General features: G+C 41.5%; 1 protein-coding gene across 1 annotated transcript; it reads right to left on the bottom strand.

The window, feature by feature from the left end:
• Positions 1 to 14,430: 14,430 nt before the first annotated feature.
• tnfrsf11b (tumor necrosis factor receptor superfamily, member 11b) lies at positions 14,431 to 17,449 on the bottom strand. The gene is made up of 5 exons (XM_080864122.1): positions 17,172 to 17,449; positions 16,900 to 16,987; positions 16,177 to 16,570; positions 15,248 to 15,424; positions 14,431 to 14,810 (listed from the first exon to the last, which is right to left on the bottom strand). Exons 1-5 carry the CDS (start codon positions 17,177 to 17,179, stop codon positions 14,473 to 14,475), a joined length of 1,005 nt encoding a protein of 334 aa, XP_080720248.1. The 5' UTR covers positions 17,180 to 17,449; the 3' UTR covers positions 14,431 to 14,472.
• Between the last annotated feature and the right edge of the window lie 4,839 nt (positions 17,450 to 22,288).

Genomic DNA, 22,288 nt, shown 5'->3' on the forward strand with positions numbered 1-22,288 from the left:
TTCCACCATTTGCGTCAGAGAGCAACGTGGGGTTCAGTATTTCAACTAACGATATTTTGGCAAGTAGCCGGGGGTCGAATTCCCAACCGTCCAATCAGTAGATGACCTGCTCTACCTCCTTTGCTACAGCTACCCTGATATGTTCCAATATACTGTCCTCTATGTTAAGTACAACAGTAAAAGTGCAGTTCATCCATTCCTCCACCATGCATTCATTTTTTCCTGATATTCATATTTATGGAATGCTAGAGCCTATCCCAGCTGGAGGTTCTGGGACACACACAGAGACCGATAACCATCAGCAAACAACCCAGTGTACATGTTGTGCACTGTATAAGGTAACCAGAGCTGTAGAGAGCCCACACAGTGGGAGCCTAGTTAACAGGCGGATTCAAGCGCAGGACCACCACGCTATCCTAGCGAGCCAGCTCACAAAGCTCCCCTTGCTCGAATTGGTGAATGTGGCCACTAGCTGTTCGGTAAGCTTCTTCCCTGCTAATCTGAATGTCTCCAATTTGTTTGCAGTGGAGCACTTTTAATATCTCTGTCTGACACATAGCAGGACTTACTGTGCTTCAGCTTTAATGAGTGAGATTTTATACTTGTTACTTGGCATCTGTGTCTGAGAGTATCCATCCAGCTTGCTCACCAAGTTTGATAACCTTAAGTGACAAATAAGTTAATAAGTTAAAAATTCCGGGCTTGGGCATCTGGAGATTCGCTAGAGACGTTTTCCCTGGAGGGCACTGCCCGGGGCTTGTGGTCATATCCTGGTTGGGCCTCTGGTGGCTCTTGGGTAGCATTTTCCTGGTGTAGGCGTGCAGCAGGGCTGGGGGAGGGTTTGTGCTGGCGGGCGTGGGTCACTGGCATGGTAACCTAGCTGCTCCTGGGTGGTCTGGGGCAGGCTTCGGGTTCTGGGGGCACTCTGCCCTCGGGCTGGGGTTCTGGCTGAGGTTGTGGGTGGGCCCTGGGGGCTTGGGTCCTGGTTGGTGTGTCACCGGGGTTGTGGGTGGGTGCGTGCACGAGTGCCCAGCCCTGGCGCAGGGGGCCTCTGGTGCACCGGTGGTAATGGAGGCCTCTTCAACTGGCCGGGCGGTTGTCACATCCTTGCAGGAGGTCTCTGCTCTCCAGGAGTCCACCCTGCAGCTGAGGGAGAGGTACAGGACAGGTGGACAATAAACTCAACCTGGGTGTCTTGTCTTATGTAGTCTGGTAGCTGACTGGATGATGGGGTGGGTATAGTTTCTTCTGTGGCAGAGTTAGGTGGGTTTCCCAGGGTTCTTCAGGGCTGGGGGCTCTGTGCTGCTGCTGTAGGCCCTGGTCCGGATGGGCCTGAGCCCCCTGGCCTTGGTGGATTCTGGGGAGCGGAGGTGCCTACTGGGGCCAGTGGGGGAGCTGGTCCCAGGGAGGGTCTTGCATGCTGCTCAATAACATTCAATATTTAGTATTTACTGTTACTCTTTCTCCCTTTCTGTCTTATTGTCTGTCCAATTTGTAACAACTTAAAATAAATAAACAATAATAATATAGATCAATCAAGTGGAACAATATGGCATTGCCATATTTTCTCCATTTGAAAAAAGAAATCCGTTGGGCATCTTTCCTGGCCTTCAGACAACAGTTCTGGTCGCTAAAGTATGGAACAGAAGGGGGGGAAAGAAAAAGGAAATGAAAGAATTCCAACAGAGGTGGTCGTTAGTAACATGCGACAAAACTGCGGCAAACACTCTAACATATGGTATGCTGGTAATCTCGCAGTGATCCAGTCCACCTGCTAGGACTGCCAGCCCAATATACACTCAGAAAATGTAAACAACTCCAGAAAAACACATGAGCCCTGGGCCCATGAGAAAAGATCCCAGTGTGTCTCCCTCCTGGAGTCATAAGACGTAAATGAATATGGCATTGGGTTAACTGGTTCAAAGGTGACTGTGAATGTGTGCATCTGTGGTTGTCTTTCACCCCATGACAGCTGATGATAAATGGAGAATGGAAAAATGAATGACTGATACATCCTGTATTGTTACCTCGTTCTACCAGGTTGCATTTAATGAAAGGCTTCATACTGAAACTGGGCCACCTTTGGTCTGCATGTGAGTGTCACACAGTGAATCACTCAATTTTATTTTTACATTTGGTGTCTGGTCTAGTCTATCTGGCTCTGTCATTTAGGTCAGCGTTGACTTTTACTTTTGAGTCATACTTGTTTGGACTGCTTGCCAGACCTGCTGCTCTGGTAATGTTCTCACATATCTTAGTGAAATGGAAACAAAAAGATATGTGCAGAGAGGCAAATGAGAGGTTGTTCTGCTGGAAAGATTTAAATAAGCTGTAAACAAGCTTAGGCTATAAATTCACAGATTTGTATATTTTCTCAGTAAGAGTACACAGTGATAAGCCACTTATTATAAAAGCTGTTAAACTTTAATTATGTTCTATCTGAGTAAAATGAAACTGACTTTGCTTATGTGGAAATTTCACATTCATTTTGACTGTGCAACAGAAACCCATTTGGATATCTAATCATGGAGATAATGCTGGCACAGCAGCAGCTCTTCAACCAAACACTATCAGTATTAAAATATACTTCCTGCTTTTATCTCGAGAGGATTTTTTTTTTCCATATTGTTGAAAAGTTGAAAAGTTGAGGCTGTGGTCAGGACAGGAGCACGAACCCTGTCTCTGCCCTTCACAGACTGAGCTAATAATGAGAAATCCTTAGTTGTGCCAGTTGGCTATTATTATTATATTGAATGACATCATTTCCATCATTATCTTAACTTGATTTTGATATTGAGGTTGTTGGGATTCAGAGATTCTTTTATTGCTACCATATAATTTGCCTTATGAAGAATGTATTAATAACATGTTTCACAGTATCATTTATCAGTAATATTTCCTACAGGGTTTATAAAATTGCATTGAATATGTCTGTCATCACATTGACCTTTCTATTTTTATAGGTTGAGTTCATTTTATACACAATGCATGAATGTGCTTGGTTAAGAGTTGATGTTCCATTCTAGAAGGTTTTAAGCTTCACTGGTGAGAGTGTCCAGATGATACATGCTGAGGGGAGATGAGAACATAGCAGGTTAATTGCATGCATGCTTACAATACACATATTAATCTAGTAGCAGGTTTGAGTGAAGGCCTAAGCGTCTTCTACTTCAGTTTGAGACTGGCTGCTAAAGTACTTTACTTAGTGATTAATGAGGAGGGTCAAATTATTAGCTCTCAGAAAAGCTAAGACCTGATCTCGCAACAAGGTCTAAAAACAGCCCAGCAGCTGACCTGATGACCTCCAATGGAGCTGCACAAGGTGCAGTCAAGCTAAATGTGTGCGTCAGAAACACTATTAGATTACATTCCACTCTCATCACTGACAGAACAGAATCATAGACTCAGACTGTGGGATTAGCTAAGTGCATAGGCTGCGTCATTCATGCTCAGCTATAACTGACTTATTCATGGCTGTCTGGGAATCACTGACTGCTATTACAATGGAATCAGTGTAAGCATTCCAGTTGCTTCTTTATAGAGTTACTACAAAACCCTGCTCGTACATACAAGGTCTGATTAAAAAGCTCTGGCACTGGGCCTATGAAAATGAGAAGTCATATCTGATTTCAATTTCATACCAGGACGGTCCTCTCAGGTGTGCCCATGTGAATTGCGGCTTTTACTTCACTCTCTAAAACTTCCGTTCCACCACCACTTCCCCTGCCAGTGGCGGACCCCCTCAGACATCGGTGCGTTGGTGGTTCTTTGTGTCCGGGGATGGGCGTCTAGGTACACACCGGCTCACTCCTTGGAGCCTGGGGCTCGCTCGGGCCACTTCGGAGGTGGGGTGCCCCCGGCCTCTCGGCCTGGGGCTCGGTCACTCAGGCGCAGCTGGCTGCCGGCGGAGCTCACGGGCGCGTCACTGCAACTCCCCCTGGCTTCTGCTCCGCGGCTGCTGAGTGAGCCCTCATCTGGGACTCTCCTCAGCTCTTTCTGGGACAGTGGCGCGGCTGCCCCTCTGTTGGTCTTCCTTGGTCTCTTGTGTTCTGGGGGCCTCTGGATGTCTGGAGTTTTGATCTCCTCCACACCTGCTTCACGCCCTGGAGGACGGGGCTGTGCCCCCCCCACACCCTCTAGCAGATCATTACATGAAGGAACCTTTTAAAAAAAACAAGCGCGTCCATGCTCACAGGTGTACACACGGGTGATCACACCCACAAACTACACCCTTTTTGGCTCCTACCTCAAAGCACACTGTGTTCTGTTGATCTTATGTGCTGCACAATAATGTTTAATATTTAGTATTTACTGTCATATTCCCATATATCATTGTGATGTTGTTTATTCTATTACTCTTGTTCTCTTTTTTCTTTCTCAGCAGGTGATCCAGGTGATTGATATATGCATTTTTTTTCTCTGCCCGTTCTGTTGGTTTTTGTTTTTTGCCCTTCTCCCCCGTCCCTCTTCTCAGCTGTTTCTCTTTCCCTCTTTCTTTCTCCCCTTCTTTCCCCCAGTCAAGTCTGTCCCGTATTCAGTAAGTGAAAATAAAATAAACAATAAAAGGTGAATCAAATGGACCATTACGGCAAGGCTGGGATGGTCAGTTTGGTAAAGTAAATCCGTTGGGCATCTTTCTTTGCCTTTAGACAATAATTCTGATGGCAAAAGAGCCAAACGGGACAGGCCAAAAAAAAAAAAAAAACTTCCGTTCCGAGCACTTGCAGTGCGTGCTCTGCCGTTTTGTGATTTCACTCAGAGAGCAAACATCTGCTGAGGGATAAACCAAATCCAAAACATTCTCTCCTGGTTACTTTTTGAAATTGGACTCTTTTGTACAGCAAATTCATTCTGCAAGGTGAATCTGTCATCAGTTCAATTTGTCCCGTGGCGTCTGAGAGAGGATATTGAAAAAACTGCGTGAACTGTGGCGCATACCTGCATGTCAGCATGGGGCACTTTAAAAACGGGGGAGGTTTTTGGCCACACAAACACATTTTTCACTTACCACCGGGACAACTACCTACCACCAACCTTGCCTTACTGCAACTTTGTTCACCTGATTAGAAAAAAATGACATACTAGAGGACAACTGGAGGGTAATGGCGCCAGTACAAAATATCATCGTGAAGGTGATCTTGAATACAAAATGGACCAAATTCAAATCAGGTAGAAGTTCGTTTGTTTTTTTTTCTTGAACAATTTCTAGATCGTTTTGCTCACCTCTCGTGCATTAGTGTAAAAGTCATACTTTGCTTCTAAGGCCTTTGTTTTAATGTTTTAAATTGGTTTTCCAGGCAGGTCTTTGAAAGTCTTTCTTTTGCCTTTCACTCATTTTCAGTCCAGTCCTTGAACATTTCAGGGACTTTCTTTGTGTCTGTGTTTTATTAAATGGTCTGTATTTGTATAGCGCTTTACTTTTGCTTAGTGTTAAGTGATTTAATAAAATCACTTAACACTGACCCATCAGTCATTTAAGCATAAACAGTACCTAACCAGTTTCACCTCTACAGACAATAAAGTACCTCAATTGCAACTTTGTTACTAGCAATGATATTATTTTCTGACAGGCAGAAAATAATATCATTGCATTATTTAGGTGATTTCCAAAGAGCGATGAGCTGAAAACACGATCTGCAAGCTATCTTCAAAAACTGTGAGGAAACTGGACAAATGAAAGATAATTCAAATTTGAAATGGAGGTGGAGGTAACTGGAGTAAGAGCCTACAGCCATCTGTAAACCACAGTGGTGGGGGTTTGCATTTCAGCCAACGGGGTTAGAAATCTTGTCAAAACTGATGCCATTTGATTGTCAGTGGTTTCATTTTACAGCAGAGCGATCATCCCGGATCCACTTTCAGTTCAGTAGAAACATACCTGGACACTATCACTATCACTTTCCCAGAGCTGACAGAACATGGAAGGAAAGGCATCGAATGAAGGGCTTTATGACAGCTTCAGCAGTGTTGGCGAGGACTACGTAAAGAAATGACAGTTCAGTTGAAGAATAAAGCTGGTCGTACCAAATATTGATGTTCCAACTTGTTAGAACTGTTGAAGCTCTGTTTCTGTTTTATGTATTAGATGTCCACGTGTGTTTGCACGTTCCAGTAAATTGTTTCTCCTATTTCCCATTTTTCTAACAATATACAGATGTAACATCACCATTTTGGGTTTTTTTCTTTCCACTCTCAGTCTGAATCTAGGTATAAAAATCTGGGATTCCCAAGTCCTCTGGGAAATAACTGCATATTCATTTGGAGGAAAAATAAGGAAACTAACTATTCATGTGGCCTGTTGCTGTTTTGTTGTGTTTCAGAATATCTTGTGATAAACATCCAGGGTATATTCCACCTCTTGGTATATTTCCATGTTATGTGTCTCAAAACAAAAGTATTACTTTGGACTATAAAGAGCTATAATTATAGACATGCCAGGTATTGTTTCAGAAGCAGCTACTGTATTTACAAGAAGTAATCACTCAACATTTTCAGCTTGTGGATATTTAATGAGTGGACAGAGGTATGCCTGAGTAGGAAGATGAAGGAAACAGCCAGACCCAACATGCATTGGGTTTAATATGGAGAGCAAGTGTGAGCAAGCGTAAACTAGTCAGGATGGGAGGATTTCTTCTTCAGCTTAGTGGTTGAGCTGCTGGATTAAATAAATATTTGAAATACTTAGATCAGGGGTGTCGAACTCCAGTCTCGAGGGCCAGTGTCCTGCAGGTTTTAGATCTCACCCTGGGGCAACACGCCTGAATCAAATGATTAGTTCGTTACCAGGCCTCTGGAGAACTTCAAGACATGTTGAGGAGCTAATTTAGACATTTAAATCAGCTGTGTTGCATCAAGGACACATCTAAAACCTGCAGGACACCGGCCTTTGAGGCCTGGAGTTTAATTTTGACACATTAAGAGTGTATCTTGTGTTATTAGACAGTTTTAAGTGAAGATGAGACAGGAAAGCATGGAAGACCTGCAGCAAGGGACCATGGGTCAGAACCAAACCGAGGCTGCTGCGGCACCATCGCCCATGTTGTTGGAGATAACCAAACATGCTGCTTGGTAATGAGACATGTTTAAATCACTGACTGTAGCTTTGAATTCCCCTGTTGGAGTTTTATTAAAACTTTTGATTCTGCACCTTTTACTGTAAACGCTTCTGTTTTTAGTTTTCTGCAAAATAAAAAAAGCATGTGTATTTTTATCATGGACACAGTGCTGCTTTTATGCAGCCTGAAGAAGGCTGTCACCTGATGATGTACCATAACCAACGCCTTTTTAAAGGATGGTTGGAGACGTATCATGTAACCTCTCACCCAGCTAAGAGAGGTTCAGTAAAAGATCTCCACCCACACTTCAAACTAAGGTTGGAATGTTCATCCGGTTTCCCCACATAGGTGGAGCTCTTAAGCTAATGTCAAGAATAGCTGGTAAAGCAGCTCATTTAAAACAATTCCAGTAACGGTAACATTTTCCTTCATACCAAAAGGCAGCTGATGTGTAGATTTACAAGAATAACCTGCAGCAGCACTTTGTTCACAAGGCAACATCAGAAATGTAATTTACAATTTGGAAGTAAAAAACTACTCTTAATGGTTACTGTTATCCAGTGCTAAACGTTGATTTATACATCTGTACATATACACCACATAGTTAATCAGGCTTATGGGCATATTCTTAAGAACAAACACAACAGACTGGAGAGTTTATCTCAGCCATGCTGCTGAATGCTTAGCATCGTAGCATCATCTGCTACAGAGCGACAGCACGCTGCCTCTTCAGCACTGAACTGAGCAGCAGTTAGAAACCAAGGCAGAGACGCTCTCGATGTGTAGAAAAAATCCAAATAGAGGTGTTGCTCTGCATTTTTGCTAAATAAATAAAATAATAAGACAGAGCCACTTTTGCAGTTTCAGACAAAAATAATCAGACGACACTAATGACCCGTTAATAACAGCTTTTGGAGCCTTGCTCTCATGTGATGATAAATCGCACACAGTCGAGAGTGGAAACACTCAGTAAGCTTCTGTAGCTAAAATGTTTCTACAAGCTGGCCCGAGTCCATCGTTCCAGTTAAGGACGTGAGGCTGTTTTTCTGAAGAAAGACTGGTCGCCGTGAACGCTGATAACAGCAGCATTCACAGGAACTAAAGTTTTAACGGGGAGAACGCCATAAAGGAAGTCATACTGCTGCGTGCCTCGAGTTGTGTGAGCCCATTCTCTGGCTTTGCTCCCAGGGCCTGGACACAGCAGGCTTTACAGGAGAATTTCAGGTCAGGGGCCAAGAAGAGTCAACTAACTAAGAGTCAGCTGAGGCTACAAGACAACGTCAGAAAGCACACAACTAACAACAGTGTTTAAAAAATAGTCAGCTGACATCCAGGAGAAATTCTTGTGATTTCTTGTGCCCCATCGACAGCTTCAGCTCTTGTCTAAATGACAAGTTACTCAATTCAGGGTTTTTTTTTTTAATCAATATGTAAATAAAGACCAAATAAAATCCATGAATAAATTCAAAGATCCTGGCATAAATTTGCAACCATACGTCAGTGTTTCCTCAGGCTTTACAGTAAAGTCGTGGTTAGTGATATTCATTAGGTGTTTTGCTGGTTTCATGGTTAGATTTTGTGTTCACAGCTTATTATTAAAGGAGGGATGAACTGATGGAATTCGGGTGATTCAGTTTGTTCGGGTCCGTTGATTATTGTAAGGCTTCAGCCTGAAGTTCCTGACTGGAAGCATAAGATAAACTGATTATTAAAACAGCAGAAAGTGCTTTGTCACTATGAAACCAGCCAATGACTGAGCTTCCTTGTTGTGACAGTGTAGAGACAGTTCTCATCAGGAAGCAACACATTACAGCAGTGAAGCTGTCCCTGGTTTCCCCCGTGGATTTCCTTATACAAGCAGGCAGACCCTTTCCCATGAAAGAAGCAGTCCTGTCTGTTTGTTTTTAACAGACCTTGTGAAATGCAAAACTTTTCCAATTACCACACAGTGTCTACGAAAACAGGCGTTTTTAAGAGTTGTCCACACTTTCTTTATTTGCATTGTATATCGTGACTGTCCAGAACGTTCTTTCTTCATACCGTGTTTGTTATTCAGCACTACAGGAATTAGTGACACAGCGGTTAGGTGGCTGGGATAGGCCCTGAACTGGATGCATGAATAAGAAAATGGGTGGAGTGGGTGGAACCATTTTCTTCATATAAAAAATGAAAACCTTGTATTTGTATGCTGTGTGCGCTGACTGAAAATTAGAAATGGAATAAGGATGTGGAAATTTCTGTCAGCTAGTTCCAAGTTTACTTTTATTAGCCATCTTGCACCATCAAATACCTTTTAAAGTGGTTAATTTCACTGAAAGCATGTCCACTAATTTGTTTCTCTAGTGTTGTTACCAAAGGAAACACAAAGCGAAACAGATGTGGCCACAGTGGTAAAAGGTGAGATTCTAGAGATTAAGATAAAATAAGATTAAACTTTATTAATCCCTCGGGTGGGTTCCTCTGGGAAATTCGGTTTCCAAAAAAGCACAGCACCGACAGAAGTTACAGAATATTATATATATATATATACACATATATAAATACAGAGACATATATAAATAAAATATACAAAGGGGATAAATAGGAATAAAAAATAAAAATAAAAATACAAGTGAAATTGCACCTTTCGAGTATGGAGTCTATTGCACCGTTGACTATTAACAAAAGTATTGCACAGTGAGGTGAAGAGGCACTACAGCTCAGTTGTTCCCCCTCCTTTGTCCTCCTGTCTCCCCTCCCTCTCCCCTCCAGAGAGGAGTTAAACAGTCTGATGGCGTGTGGGACAAAGGAGTTTTTAAGTCTTTTAAAAAAAGTATTTAAAAGTTTTTATTTCAACAACTATGCCAAACTTAAGCTGGACTGTATTTGTTTTGGTAAAAGAAAAATATATTAAAAACAAGATAAAGCAAAGACAAAAGAAGAGCTGAGCATTGTGTCTGGATTCAGTGAAAAATGTTCCCATTTTGTTGCTTGTTGTTTCACAATTGATGTGAGATTTTATCAGACGTGTGCGCGTCTGTTTTGTTTTTTAATGACTTGAGCATATGAGGAACTCAAGTGTCAGTTTTTACTCTTCAGTGGAATAAAAATGACATTTATTATGTCATTACACAGTGAAAGGTCTCCAGGAAGTGATAAGAAGGAATAACACAGTAGTAAATGTTTCCTAGAAGCTCGCATGAGCTGTACACTTTGATCTTTAAAAGTCGGAAGTACATGTTTGCTTTGGAAACGTGTCGTGACATGTAGGAAACCAGGAGGCCTCTGAGAGCACCAACTTTACTCAGAGCATTGTTCCACATCATTTGACCTGGAAGAAGACGTCAGAATCCTAAAGTAACGTTATATTTAAAATCCCTATATATCATTCCTAATATGCTTACATCAATGCAAACAATAGCTCTTCTATTGGCCTTGAAGGAGAGGTGCTTTCTATACGCTGACAATACCCACCATGCTTTTTCTCATTTTTTTCAGTGGATAAGTCATTAAGTTGACCCTGAAGACTTTGGGGCCTGTCAGCCACACTCGAATGGATTGTTACCATGACCCCACTCTGCACCCCTACAAAGATTTTATCAGCATCCCCTCGAAACTTTTCGAGCTACATGCTTACAGACAGAATGTGCGCAAAAATGGACCCTCCTTGGCGAAGGTAAAAACATTCTTGGCTTTATATATCTCCTTCTCCAAAGTTACGCCAACACCGATTCAACACTCACTTTGTGTCTGTCAGTCAAGTGTCCGTTCCATCTTACTGTGGCATTGTGGGCCAGAAGAATTTCCCTCGAGGCTCATTACTGTAACCAATAACCTTTCAATGGGACGAGGAAAAAAAACATTTATGGGAATCTTCTTGTCCCGATTACTCATAGGGTTGAGCACCGCATTCTGCTGTTTTGGTCATGCAACACAGAGTCAAGGTTAGTGAACGTGATGCACCTGCAACAGAATTGCAAACGTGCTTTCCTGGTATTTGCAAGGTCACGACACAAAGTAACTGAGGACATCAAAGACAAACAAGAGTGCTATTAAAGCCTCTCCAGTAGTATTGTAGATAATAAATTTAATCTCAGGTAAGTCTCGAAACACATGGACAATTATGTGAAGATAAATTACAATATTGGTCTTCCTGCCAGGAACATATTTGAATTTTTTTACTGGCACAATTATTATTCACCCAAAAGGACTTCCTTCATTATGTTTCTTTGACGGGGGAATTCAACCGAGGAGTTTTGGCTCCAGCTCGCGGTGCAATATAAGCTAACAACAGTAAGGAGAAAAGAAATAACTACAAATCACACTTCAGAGTTACTGGGAGAATAAAGCATGCTGGTTCAACCAGTTTTATAGTTGCAGTTCTCCAGTCAGAGATTGATCTCTCTACACCACAGGTGTCGAACTCCAGGCCTCGAGGGCCGGTGTCCTGCAGGTTTTAGACGTGTCCTTGATCCAACACAGCTGATTTAAATGACTAAATTACCTCTTCAACATGTCTTGAAGTTCTCCAGAAGCCTGCAGGACACCGGCCCTCGAGGCCTGGAGTTCGACACCCCTGCTCTACACCAACCACCTCCTTTGGCACTACTTGCACTCCTTTGCTCCTTCACACAGGGCTCTGTCATAATCTGAACCTTTTAGCCACTGGAGCTTTTATCTCAGCAAACACAGACATGCACAGACACAGGCTATGGAGCTCACCGGCTTTCATGCTTTACCATATCACTTGCTAACGGAGAACCCATTCTGCAGTGACCCAAAATAATCTGAACAGCAGTACACGCAGTCACTGTGGCTGACCAAACGTAAGCATGCATGTTATTTAACCACAGTGTGTGTGTTTGGATTAGTGGAGAAATCTCCTCAGTGGAATTCAAGCTTCTGTTGTGATCCATGACTAAAAAACCTCCAGTGAGCATGAGTGGACTCTTATGATGGACATGCTGTGGCACACTTTTTGTGCTGGGCCCCTGGGTGGCAGTTTTTAGTGTTTAACTGCTGTAAACCTGTCAGAAAAAAGGAAGCTGGAAGCAGAAATGGGAAGTACATTTAAAGGTCACAAGAGAATGTTACTGGCTGACAAACATGTGACACTGGCTGACCAATAATGCATGTGTATCCTCCTGTGGGTTGCAATACTCTGTAATGAAGCTCAGACCATCTGATGACATCCCCGTCTTTGCTGTGGTTTGGAGACTTGGAGGGCTTTTCCAGTCTCTTAATTGTAATGAGGTAGTGTGCAGCAACGCTCCGCGGCCCTCTGTGAAAATGTAATTTCCCCCTAAACCCTAATAACTGGTTGTGCCACCCCATACGGAAAAGAAATAGTAAAAACTTATGTGATTACTCATGAAAGTGGCCACTTTCTCATTACTTTCATACATTGTTTTAGTAAGTATCAGAAACATACAAGTTTCATTATATAATTTTTCAACGGATCTTATATCTGTTTTCACACTTATATGCTTTTCATACAAGTTTCACACAAGACAGATACAAACTTTATAAGATTTATATATATCTTTTCCATATGGGACACTGGGCAGCAAGAGTTGCAATCAAGTGTCTGTAATAACTGTCAGGGAGTCTTTATTCTATTTGGGGGGATTTTGGCAAACTCTTTTTTGCAGACTGAATATCCCATTCAAGGTTATTCCAAAGTAGCCCGATCGGATTAACATCTAAAACCTCTTTTGCTTTTGAAAGCTTTCACAGGCAGGCTTGCTGGTGTGTTTTGCCTCACTGTCCTGTCACATAACACAACTGTGTTTGAGCTTCAGGCCACAAACTGATGGACGGACAGTCTGCTTCAGAATTTTCTGGAAGAATTGAACTTTTCCCGTCCTCTTCCTTTTGTTTGAATCATGAATTCTAACCTAAACTGAGACGAGTGAGGGCTCCAGTTCTCCAGCCTTCTCCCAACTTTAGATAAACAAAGTGTGGAGCGGACAGGAAAGTGGGGGCAGAGAGAGACGTGACAAAGGGCCGTGGGGCAGACTCAACCCCGGGCCGACCGCTGTGAGTTGTATGACATGTGGTCGCCTGAGCTAAACCGGCACCCAACTCGGTTACATTTTTAATAATAATAATAATAATAATAATAATAATGGATTGGATTTATATAGCGCTTTTCAAGGCACCCAAAGCGCTTTACAATACCACTATTCATTCACTCTCACATTCACACACTGGTTAAGTGACACTTTCACTTTTTTTTGGCATAACTGGCACTGTAGATGGATCTGTAAACTTTGAAGGGGTGGGGGTCAGTTTTTCTTCTTACAGTCTCTGAAGCCAGGCTTGCAACAAAAATGACTCTCGGTACTAGAGAGACCTTGAAAACTAACTAAACAAATAAATTGCCACTTTTTATGTTTGATATATTAATTTTATTTTGCATTACACAAAGCTTCAGGTAGACTAGCATAGCCAAAAGAGCTCAAAATAAACTGAACTCATTGTTTACATATAAAAATAAAGATGGCTAACAGGCTACACCATTTTCTCTTTCTACTTGTCTCGGGCTTATAAATAGCAAAATAAATTACAAAGTTCACACATCGAGCTGTTACACATTGTTAAAGCTTTAAAAGCCTTGAAATGAGCAGAACCGTTGCAACAAAGAAAGAGGTAGGTCAATTTTTTCTCCTGTAAAGGTTAATACCAGCATTTCTTTATTAAGTCTGGAGCATATTTCTGTTTTCACTTCCAGAAATAAAAATGGGTGTTTTTAAATTCAGTGCTTGTTAGTTTAGAAACACAGGTGAAACATTGTCACTTTGCTGGGAACCTATAAAGTGATAACTGACACAAGTAGATCCTAGAAGTAGCAGATAAGTCATCAATGTACTATTAGCAGCACATCATTGACAAAGGATTTAAAAAATGTAACATTTTGTAACTAAAGTGAGGTTACTTTTTTTTTTTTTTTTTTTTTTTTTTTAAATTGGCCCAAAAAAAAGAATGACAAAACAATCTTAATGTTCAAATGAAACCAATGTTTATGGTAACAAAAAAGTGCCAAAGCCTGTCTTCAGTGCATTTAAACTAACGAAGCAACTTTCTAATACAAAAAGATTTTAATACAAACAATACACAAGGAAAATTCTTTGGTGCCTGTGCATGAGATATATATATATATATATCTATATATATATATATATATATATATATATATATATATATATATATCTATATCTATATCTATATCTATATCTATATCTATATCTATATCTATATCTATATATATATATATATATATATATATATATATATATATATATATATATATATATATATATATATATATATATATATATATATATATATATATATATATATATATATATATATATATATATATATATATATATATATATATATATATATTTTTTTTTTTTTTTCTCTTAATCTCAACCTACTTTGGCACATTAACCATCTCCACCTCATTCCCTCTACACTCAGTTTTCAGCTGACTGTCAACTCTTTTCAGCTTTTGGTCTAACCTCTCACCAGCGCCGCTTGCTCCAGCGTTCGTCAGTACTGATGGAAGCTTCCGAATCTCCTCTGCTGTCGCGGATGCTATCCAGGCGTTGAGCCGTTGGTGAAGCTCTGAGGAGTTCAGCTCTGTGTTTCTTCCCTGTCTCTTCCCATCCTGAGATGGGAGCTTGTGCACAATTCGACGCAGCCGCTTGATATTTATGTTATGGTGCACAAAAAAAGCTGGGAGGATTTCTCTGAGGTAGTCGGCACCATCTGCAAAAAGTACAGACAATCAGTAGCTGATAAAGAAATGGAGCAATGCTCTGACAGCAAGATGGTAACAAGGCATTCAGATAAAACATTTTGCGTGGAAGAGCCATTCTTATTATTATAGAAACTGATAATAAGCCATCAGATATTCTTAGACTAATGCAAAGTTATGGTTATAGGTGATTTCCACACCTTGAGATATGAAAATGAAACTGTTTATTGTATTTACTGGAACTGTTCCAGGTGGAAGAAAGAAGCTGTTTGAACACAGTTGTTTTACTCCCTCTGATAACCAAAAGCCAAGTCTGTGATCACTCGCTAAGAGCTGACATAAACACCCGTAAAATCATCGTCATTTTCAGATTTTCTTCCTTTCTGTTTCTTTTCAGATTTAATAAATTCGTATGCATCCTTTTGCCTTTTTAAACTGCTCATCTCACCTTTGAGATCTGCGCAGTTTGCACATACATTATTGTGCCAGGAGGAGCCCCTCAGTGCCAACTGCAGTCCTGCACCACTGCAGCTCTTGTGCTCTGTGCAGTTGTGATGAGCAGAGGAAACCTCTGAGAAGGTGCCGTCAGAGCAAGTCTGGCACACGGTGTCCTCATCAGGTGTACCTGGAAAAGGTAATGAGTACTTTGATGAAGACACCTGAGATCAGTCGTGTAACAAATGGAATATTATTTGGGATAGGTTAACAATTAACATACTAATCGAAAGGAATAAAACCAAACCCTTTTGAACTAAGTGAAATCGCCCTCGGCTCAATGTGCTAAAAATGCAGTAGGTGTAACAGTGGTCCTGCTAAGACTCTGTGTCGCTGTACCCTGAATGAATACATGTAGTTGCAGTCTTTTCCCCTGTGTGTCAGCAAACTACAGTCTTGAAACTCAAACTGAGACTGTGCACTTGCTTCAGTCCAATGCTGACAAAAAAGCAACACCTACAGCTTCCTAAAGCAATCCTGCTCTTTGTTGCTGTGTTGGCTTTTCAGTAGAAAAACCAAAAGCTGTAAGATGGCCAAGACAACTGTTGCAGGCAAAATTTAAATTGCACAGAATGTTTGCAGTGTGGGAAGAATGACAGTGTCATAAAGACTGTCAGTTTGTATTTGCTTAGTGTTCTGATGATGTCATCTGTGCCAAAGAAACAGCGTCATTGTTGTAATATATAAATAGGCACATAATTCAGGAAGCAGGCTATTTTGAGTTGATGTTGCCCTTTTACACAGCAGAGCGGCAGCAATTTCGATGCGTCATAGGAGGAAACCTAACAGCACTGCTATGACACCTCAAAATACGTGCTGCAGAAAACACATTTCCCTATGATGAAAAGCTCTGAGCTCATGCAGCAGCTCTGCGCACTCTACCTTTGGCCCGCACTCCTTGTCCGGGTGGACACGCGCTGTGTGGGAGGCACATGTCGTACTGCGTCTTGTAGTAGTACCCCGGTTTGCACTGGCACTGGCAGTCACTGTCCGCTGTGCACGGGGTCTTCACCACCTGATTGTGACTGCAGACTCCGCAGCGCAGGCACCTCCCGATGTGGTTCCACACCTCAGTGAAGGAGCCGTGCGGACAATTTGCGCAGTCGCTCTTCCTCTCGGACGAGCACTGAGATCGCAGGTATGTCCCAGGGGGACAGCGGTCACAGCTCACCGGCGACCCGGTGATGGGGTCTCTGCTTTCAAAGGTCATGGCCACGCTGTCGACTCGAACGACGTGCAGTGAGAGCAGCACCACCGGGAGCACCGATAACGTCATCTGGAAAGAAACGAGAAAAGTACCAACGGTGAGTGCAAGGAAACATCAAAGTCCGGCAAAATCCAAGAAGGAAATAAGAAAATAACTTCAAGGAAAACAGAAGCGTCCGACAGACACGTGGAACAGATGAATCTCTCTCTTATTGGCTACTCTTAGAAGTAGTCAAAATAAATGAAAACTGTAGGTCTCCATGCTAAAAACGTCTACCTCACATTTTTACCAAACTCAAACAAAAATCTTTACTAAACGAATAAATGCGTCCACGCGAGCTTGTTCTACAATGATTAGCGTGAGGAGGGAATCCCTCAGACGCTGACGACGTCACCTACCATTGCAAACAGCTGGGGTGTGTGCGCTGCAGCAGGATTCATCTCTGTCAGGAGGATTGGCTTCGGCTTCCTCTCCTCGCTATTTAAGCTATGACGCCCCCGTAAAAAAATCAATACACAACTTTAGGATGCGTCATCATCACCGCATGACTCCAGCTAATTTGTATTTTAAAAAAGGCTTGTATTTATCCCCAGTTTAATTACTTCTTACAGCCTACATTTAAATTTTTTTATATCATCATACAGGTTTGGGATGTCTGTATAAACACTACCTATCCATCCTGCGGGATGCTGCATTGACTGGACTCCCACCAGAATGAAGAACCTTTAAATAAAATAAAGCTGCTCCTCAGATTTTCTTTATTTCTTCTTCTTCTTTTTTACTGTTCAGTTGTTTTTCTCTCTCTTTCCGGTTGGTGTTGGGTAACACTGAGCCCACGGTGCGGTTTGACAGGTGCTTTGATGTGGTAGATCCTGAAACTGTGGTGCGATGAGTTAACCCCACATGATGTTTTGGCTTTGCTAATGATGATACATCATGCGTTGAAACGATACTAGGGAAGCAGTCCAAGCTGCCGGGTATAAAAGTGGGTTTAAATAAAAATTACAAGCTGGGTGGTGGGAACACTCACTGTGGTGTCTGTGGAGGGGCTGAACCCTGTCCCAGCTGCTGTAGGGCGGGGAGCACCTTGGATACGCTAACACAGAAAGACAAATAACTATCCAAACCCACATGAACACCTATGGATAATTCAGAATTACCAATTAAGCTAACCCCACTAATTGCTTGTCTTGGACTGAAAACCCACGCAGACACAGGGAATACATGCAAACACCCTTCCTCCAAAAAAAAAAAAAAAAACTGTTCTCCCTCAGTATTTGAAAATATTCCAACTCACAGCAGTCATTAACAAGGCCACAAATTCTTTCCTTGAAAATGTTCAAAGTGTCTTTAAAATCTAATCCAAGAGTGCGGTTGCTGCTGAGACTAGTTATCAGACTGCTCGGGGAAACAAGAGGCAGATTTTACACCTTCACATCGCTCTTTACTTTGATCTCATCTCCTGCAGTAAGACTGACTTTCACCACAGAACACTGATCCTGTTGCTGTTCGTTTTTTTTTGTGAGTGATGACACCTTGTGGACTAAAGATGCTCTGTTTTACATCTTGCTCCTAAAGATATGAATCGTTTGATCTTTAATTAAAACCACGAATAAGTAGAGACTTTTTCAGATGTCTCGATTCACTGGAATGTGAGAGACCTGAGATCATGCTGATACTTACATACATTCCAGTGTGTGTATATAAAAGTGACTCAATGAAACTAGAGATAGCACAGACCGGTTTTTATTTGTTTATTAACTAACAGAGAATGTGGTCGAACTGGAGTCTTGACGACTAAGAGAGGCTGGCGGGTTCAGTTAAGCTGCACACCTGTCTAGATTTGTAAAAGTAAAAGTAAAATCTCAGCGATTTACAAATAAAAAAACCTCATAAATATTGAGTTTTACATCCGAGGCCTTGTGACATCCTCCACACTATGTGCTTGAACATATAAAAGTGATGAGCGTGTCTTTCATTGAATTTTGAGTGTTTTAGTCAACTTTGTTACATCTGTGGTGTTCCCGGTCAAACGTGAATGAACGGGAGTCCCGCCCTTTGGCCTCTGGCCCCCTGGAGGCCTACTGAATGACCCACTGAGCTGAATTTGGTGGTGAAGAATGTTTCTTGTGATCATTTAAGAGCTGTTAAAACTAACTGTTTAATTGTGACCAGAACACTAAAGTAAGGCAGGTGAGGGTGAACACAACAGGAGGGTAAATATAGTCGTACGTAGGTCAATAATAAATTAAACACATTATGACAATAAATCTCTTAATAAGGAAAAACATGAAATCAAAATGAATGCAATAATATGAATTCTATGTTTAAATAATCTTGCATGTGCCACACTTAGAGAGACTGACAGTCATTTCTGAATAATCGCACCAACAGTTGTCACCTTCTCACCAAGCTTCGTGCAGATGGTCTTGTTGGCCCTTCCAGCTGTGTGCAGCTGTATAATGTTGTCCCTGATGTAACTGATGGACTGCAGTATGTGAGCCACATGGACACACAGCCATTCTGGAGGGGATCAAATAAATCGTTCAATCACTGACATGCAAATCAGTTTATAATTTTCATGTAATGTGTTTTTTTTCTCTGAAATAAAGAATTTGGGGCTGTTTTTCACACTGAGCGGCCGGTGGATGGGGCCATGTACTGTAAAACCCACAGTAACGCTGTGAGGCACCTTGGAGTCAGTTTTGACCAGGACATGTCCTTCAACGCATATATTAAACAAATATGTAAGACTGCTTTCTTCCATTTGTGCAACATCTCTAAAGTTAGAAATATCCTGTCTCAGAGTCATGCTGAAAAACTAGTTCATGCATTTATTACTTCCAGGCTGGACGACTGTAATTCATTATTATCAGGAAGTCCTAAAAACTCCCTGAAAATCCTTCAGCTGATCCAAAATGCTGCAGCAAGAGTCCTGACAGGTAGCAGATTTCTCCTGTTTTGGCTTCCCTTCATTCAAAATCCTGCTCCTCACATACAAGGTCTTAAATAATCAGGCCCCACCTTATCTTAATGACCTTGTAGTACCATATCACCCTATTAGAGCACTTCGCTCTCGCTCTGCAGGCCTACTTGTTGTTCCTAGAGTATTTAAAAGTAGAATGGGAGGGAGAGCCTTCAGTTTTCAGGCCCCTCTTCTGTGGAACCAGCTTCCAGTTTGGATTCAGGAGACAGACACTATCTCTACTTTCAAGATTAGGCTTCAAACTTTCCTTTTTGCTAAAGCATATAGTTAGGGCTGGACCAGGTGACCCTGAATCCTCCCTTAGTTATGCTGCAATAGACGTAGGCTGCTGGGGGACTCCCATGATGCATTGAGTTTTTCCCTTTCCAGTCACCTTTCTCACTCACTATGTATTAACAGACCTCTCTGCATTGAATCATATCTGTTATTAACCTCTGTCTCTCTTCCACAGCATGTCTTTTATCCTGTCTTCCTTCTCTCACCCCAACCGGTCGCAGCAGATGGCCCCGCCCCTCCCTGAGCCTGGTTCTGCCGGAGGTTTCTTCCTGTCTCCATGGAGAAACTCCACACTGGTGAAAAATGAAAAAAGAGAGTGTAGGAAAGCTGAGCGCAGATGGAGAAAAACAAACCTCCAGGTTCATTGTGACATTTATAAAGAGAAACTTCACAATTATAATTTACAACTGAGGAATGCAAGGAGGTCCTACTTCTCTGACATCATCACTAAAAACAGCCATAATGCTCGGGTCTTATTTTCTACAGTTGACAGGCTAACAAACCCTCCTGTGTCAGTGGCAGCTGAACTTCATTCGACCATGGCCTGCAATGACTTTGCCAAATTCTTCACTGAAAAAATCCAAAAAATTAGACAAGCAATTGGTACATCAACAGCAGATCCAGGATATGTACTGTGTCCACCAAAAAACTGTTTAAACACCATGAAACAGTTTCAACCTATTAACAGCAAAGACCTGGAGGACATCTTAGGTCAACTGAACTCCTCCTGCTGTTTAGATGTCCTGCCAACAAGTTTTTTCAAAAAGGTCTCAAAGACTTTAGAGTCAGACCTGTTACAGATCGTCAACTTTTCTTTATTATCAGGTGTGTTTCCAGAATCACTAAAAACTGCTGTAATCAAACCTATACTGAAAAAGGACAATCTTGACAAGACACAAATGAACAACTACAGGCCGATCTCAAATCTCCCGTTTTTAAGTAAGATCATTGAAAAAGCAGTTTCTCAACAGCTCAATTACTTCTTAAAACAGAATAACTGCTATGATGCCTTCCAGTCAGGTTTTAGACAGAACCACAGCACTGAAACCGCTCTGACCAAAGTGTTTAATGACATATGTCTGAATACAGACAGTGGAAAAATGTCAGTCCTAGTTTTACTGGATCTCAGTGCAGCATTTGATACAGTTGACCACAACATATTACTCAAACGACTGGAGAACTGGACAGGTCTTTCAGGAACTGTACTAAACTGGTTCAAAACATACTTAGAAAACAGGAAATACTTTGTATCAATAGGTAACTTCACATCTGAGCAGACAAGTATCACATGTGGAGTTCCCCAAGGTTCCATCTTGGGACCCCTTCTGTTTAACATCTACATGCTCCCACTGGCACAGATTATAAACAACAACAAAATAAACTATCACAGCTATGCAGATGACACACAAATATATATCACAATGTCACCAGGAGACCGAGGCCCTGTACAGGCTCTTGGTAAATGCATTGAGGAAATCAATGACTGGTTGTGCCACAATTTTCTCCAGCTAAACAAAAACAAAACTGAGGTAATAGTCTTTGGCGCCAAAGAAAAACGATTACAGGTCACCAGAGAACTTCAATCTATACATCTAAAAACCACAAACCAGGCGAGAAATTTGGGTGTAGTGATGGATGCAGACCTAAACTTAGAAAAACACATTAAGACAATAACAAAGTCAGCTTACTATCACCTCAAGAATATATCAAGGATAAAAGATCTGATGTCTCAACAGGACCTGGAAAAACTAGTCCATGCATTCATCTTTAGTAGGCTTGATTACTGTAACAGCATCTTTACAGGTCTACCTAAAAAATCAGTCAGACAACTACAGCTCATTCAGAACTCTGCTGCTCGAGTCCTCACTAAGACCAAAAAAGTGGACCACATCAGTCCAGCTCTGAGGTCCTTACACTGGCTGCCTGTCCGTCAGAGGATAGACTTTAAAGTTCTGATGCTGGCCTATAAAGCTCTGAATGGTTTAGGACCAAAATACATCAATGACCTCCTGACCCAGTATGAACCTTCCAGATCCCTCAGGTCATCTGGATCCGGTCTTTTATCAGTTCCCAGAGTCAGAACCAGACACGGAGAAGCTGCATTCAGCTTTTATGCTCCTTATATCTGGAACAAACTCCCAGAAAGCCTCAGATCAGCTGAAACACTCAGTTTATTTAAATCCAGGTTGAAGACTCACCTGTTCTCAGCTGCATTTGAATAAAACACCAAATCCACACTTTAAGCTTAAATTTCAAAACTTACATTTAACTACTGATTTTATCTACTGTTCTGATTTTATCTGTTTTGATTTTATATACTGTTTTGTTTGTTTGTTTGTTTGTTTGTTTGTTTGTTAATTAGTTAGTTAGTTTATTTGCTTGTTTTAATCAATTTTAAATCCTGCTTTTTATTTGTTCTTGTTTCTAATGTCTCTGTAAAGCACTTTGAATCACCTTGTTGTTGAATTGTGCTATACAAATAAACTTGCCTTGCCTTGTTAAAAGGGAGTTTTTCCTTCCCAGTG

This window comes from Rhamphochromis sp. 'chilingali', assembly GCF_963969265.1.
Source record: "Rhamphochromis sp. 'chilingali' genome assembly, chromosome: 17".
NCBI classification, from domain to species: Eukaryota; Metazoa; Chordata; class Actinopteri; order Cichliformes; family Cichlidae; genus Rhamphochromis; species Rhamphochromis sp. 'chilingali'.

Bases quoted from the DNA above. Each gene is read 5' to 3' on its own strand.
- tnfrsf11b (XM_080864122.1), bottom strand. The intron at 16,571-16,899 runs GTAGGTGACGTC...GTTTCTTTCCAG, and splicing joins CACCCCAGCTGTTTGCAATG to ATGACGTTATCGGTGCTCCC. The intron at 15,425-16,176 runs GTAGAGTGCGCA...TACCTTTTCCAG, and splicing joins ACAAGGAGTGCGGGCCAAAG to GTACACCTGATGAGGACACC.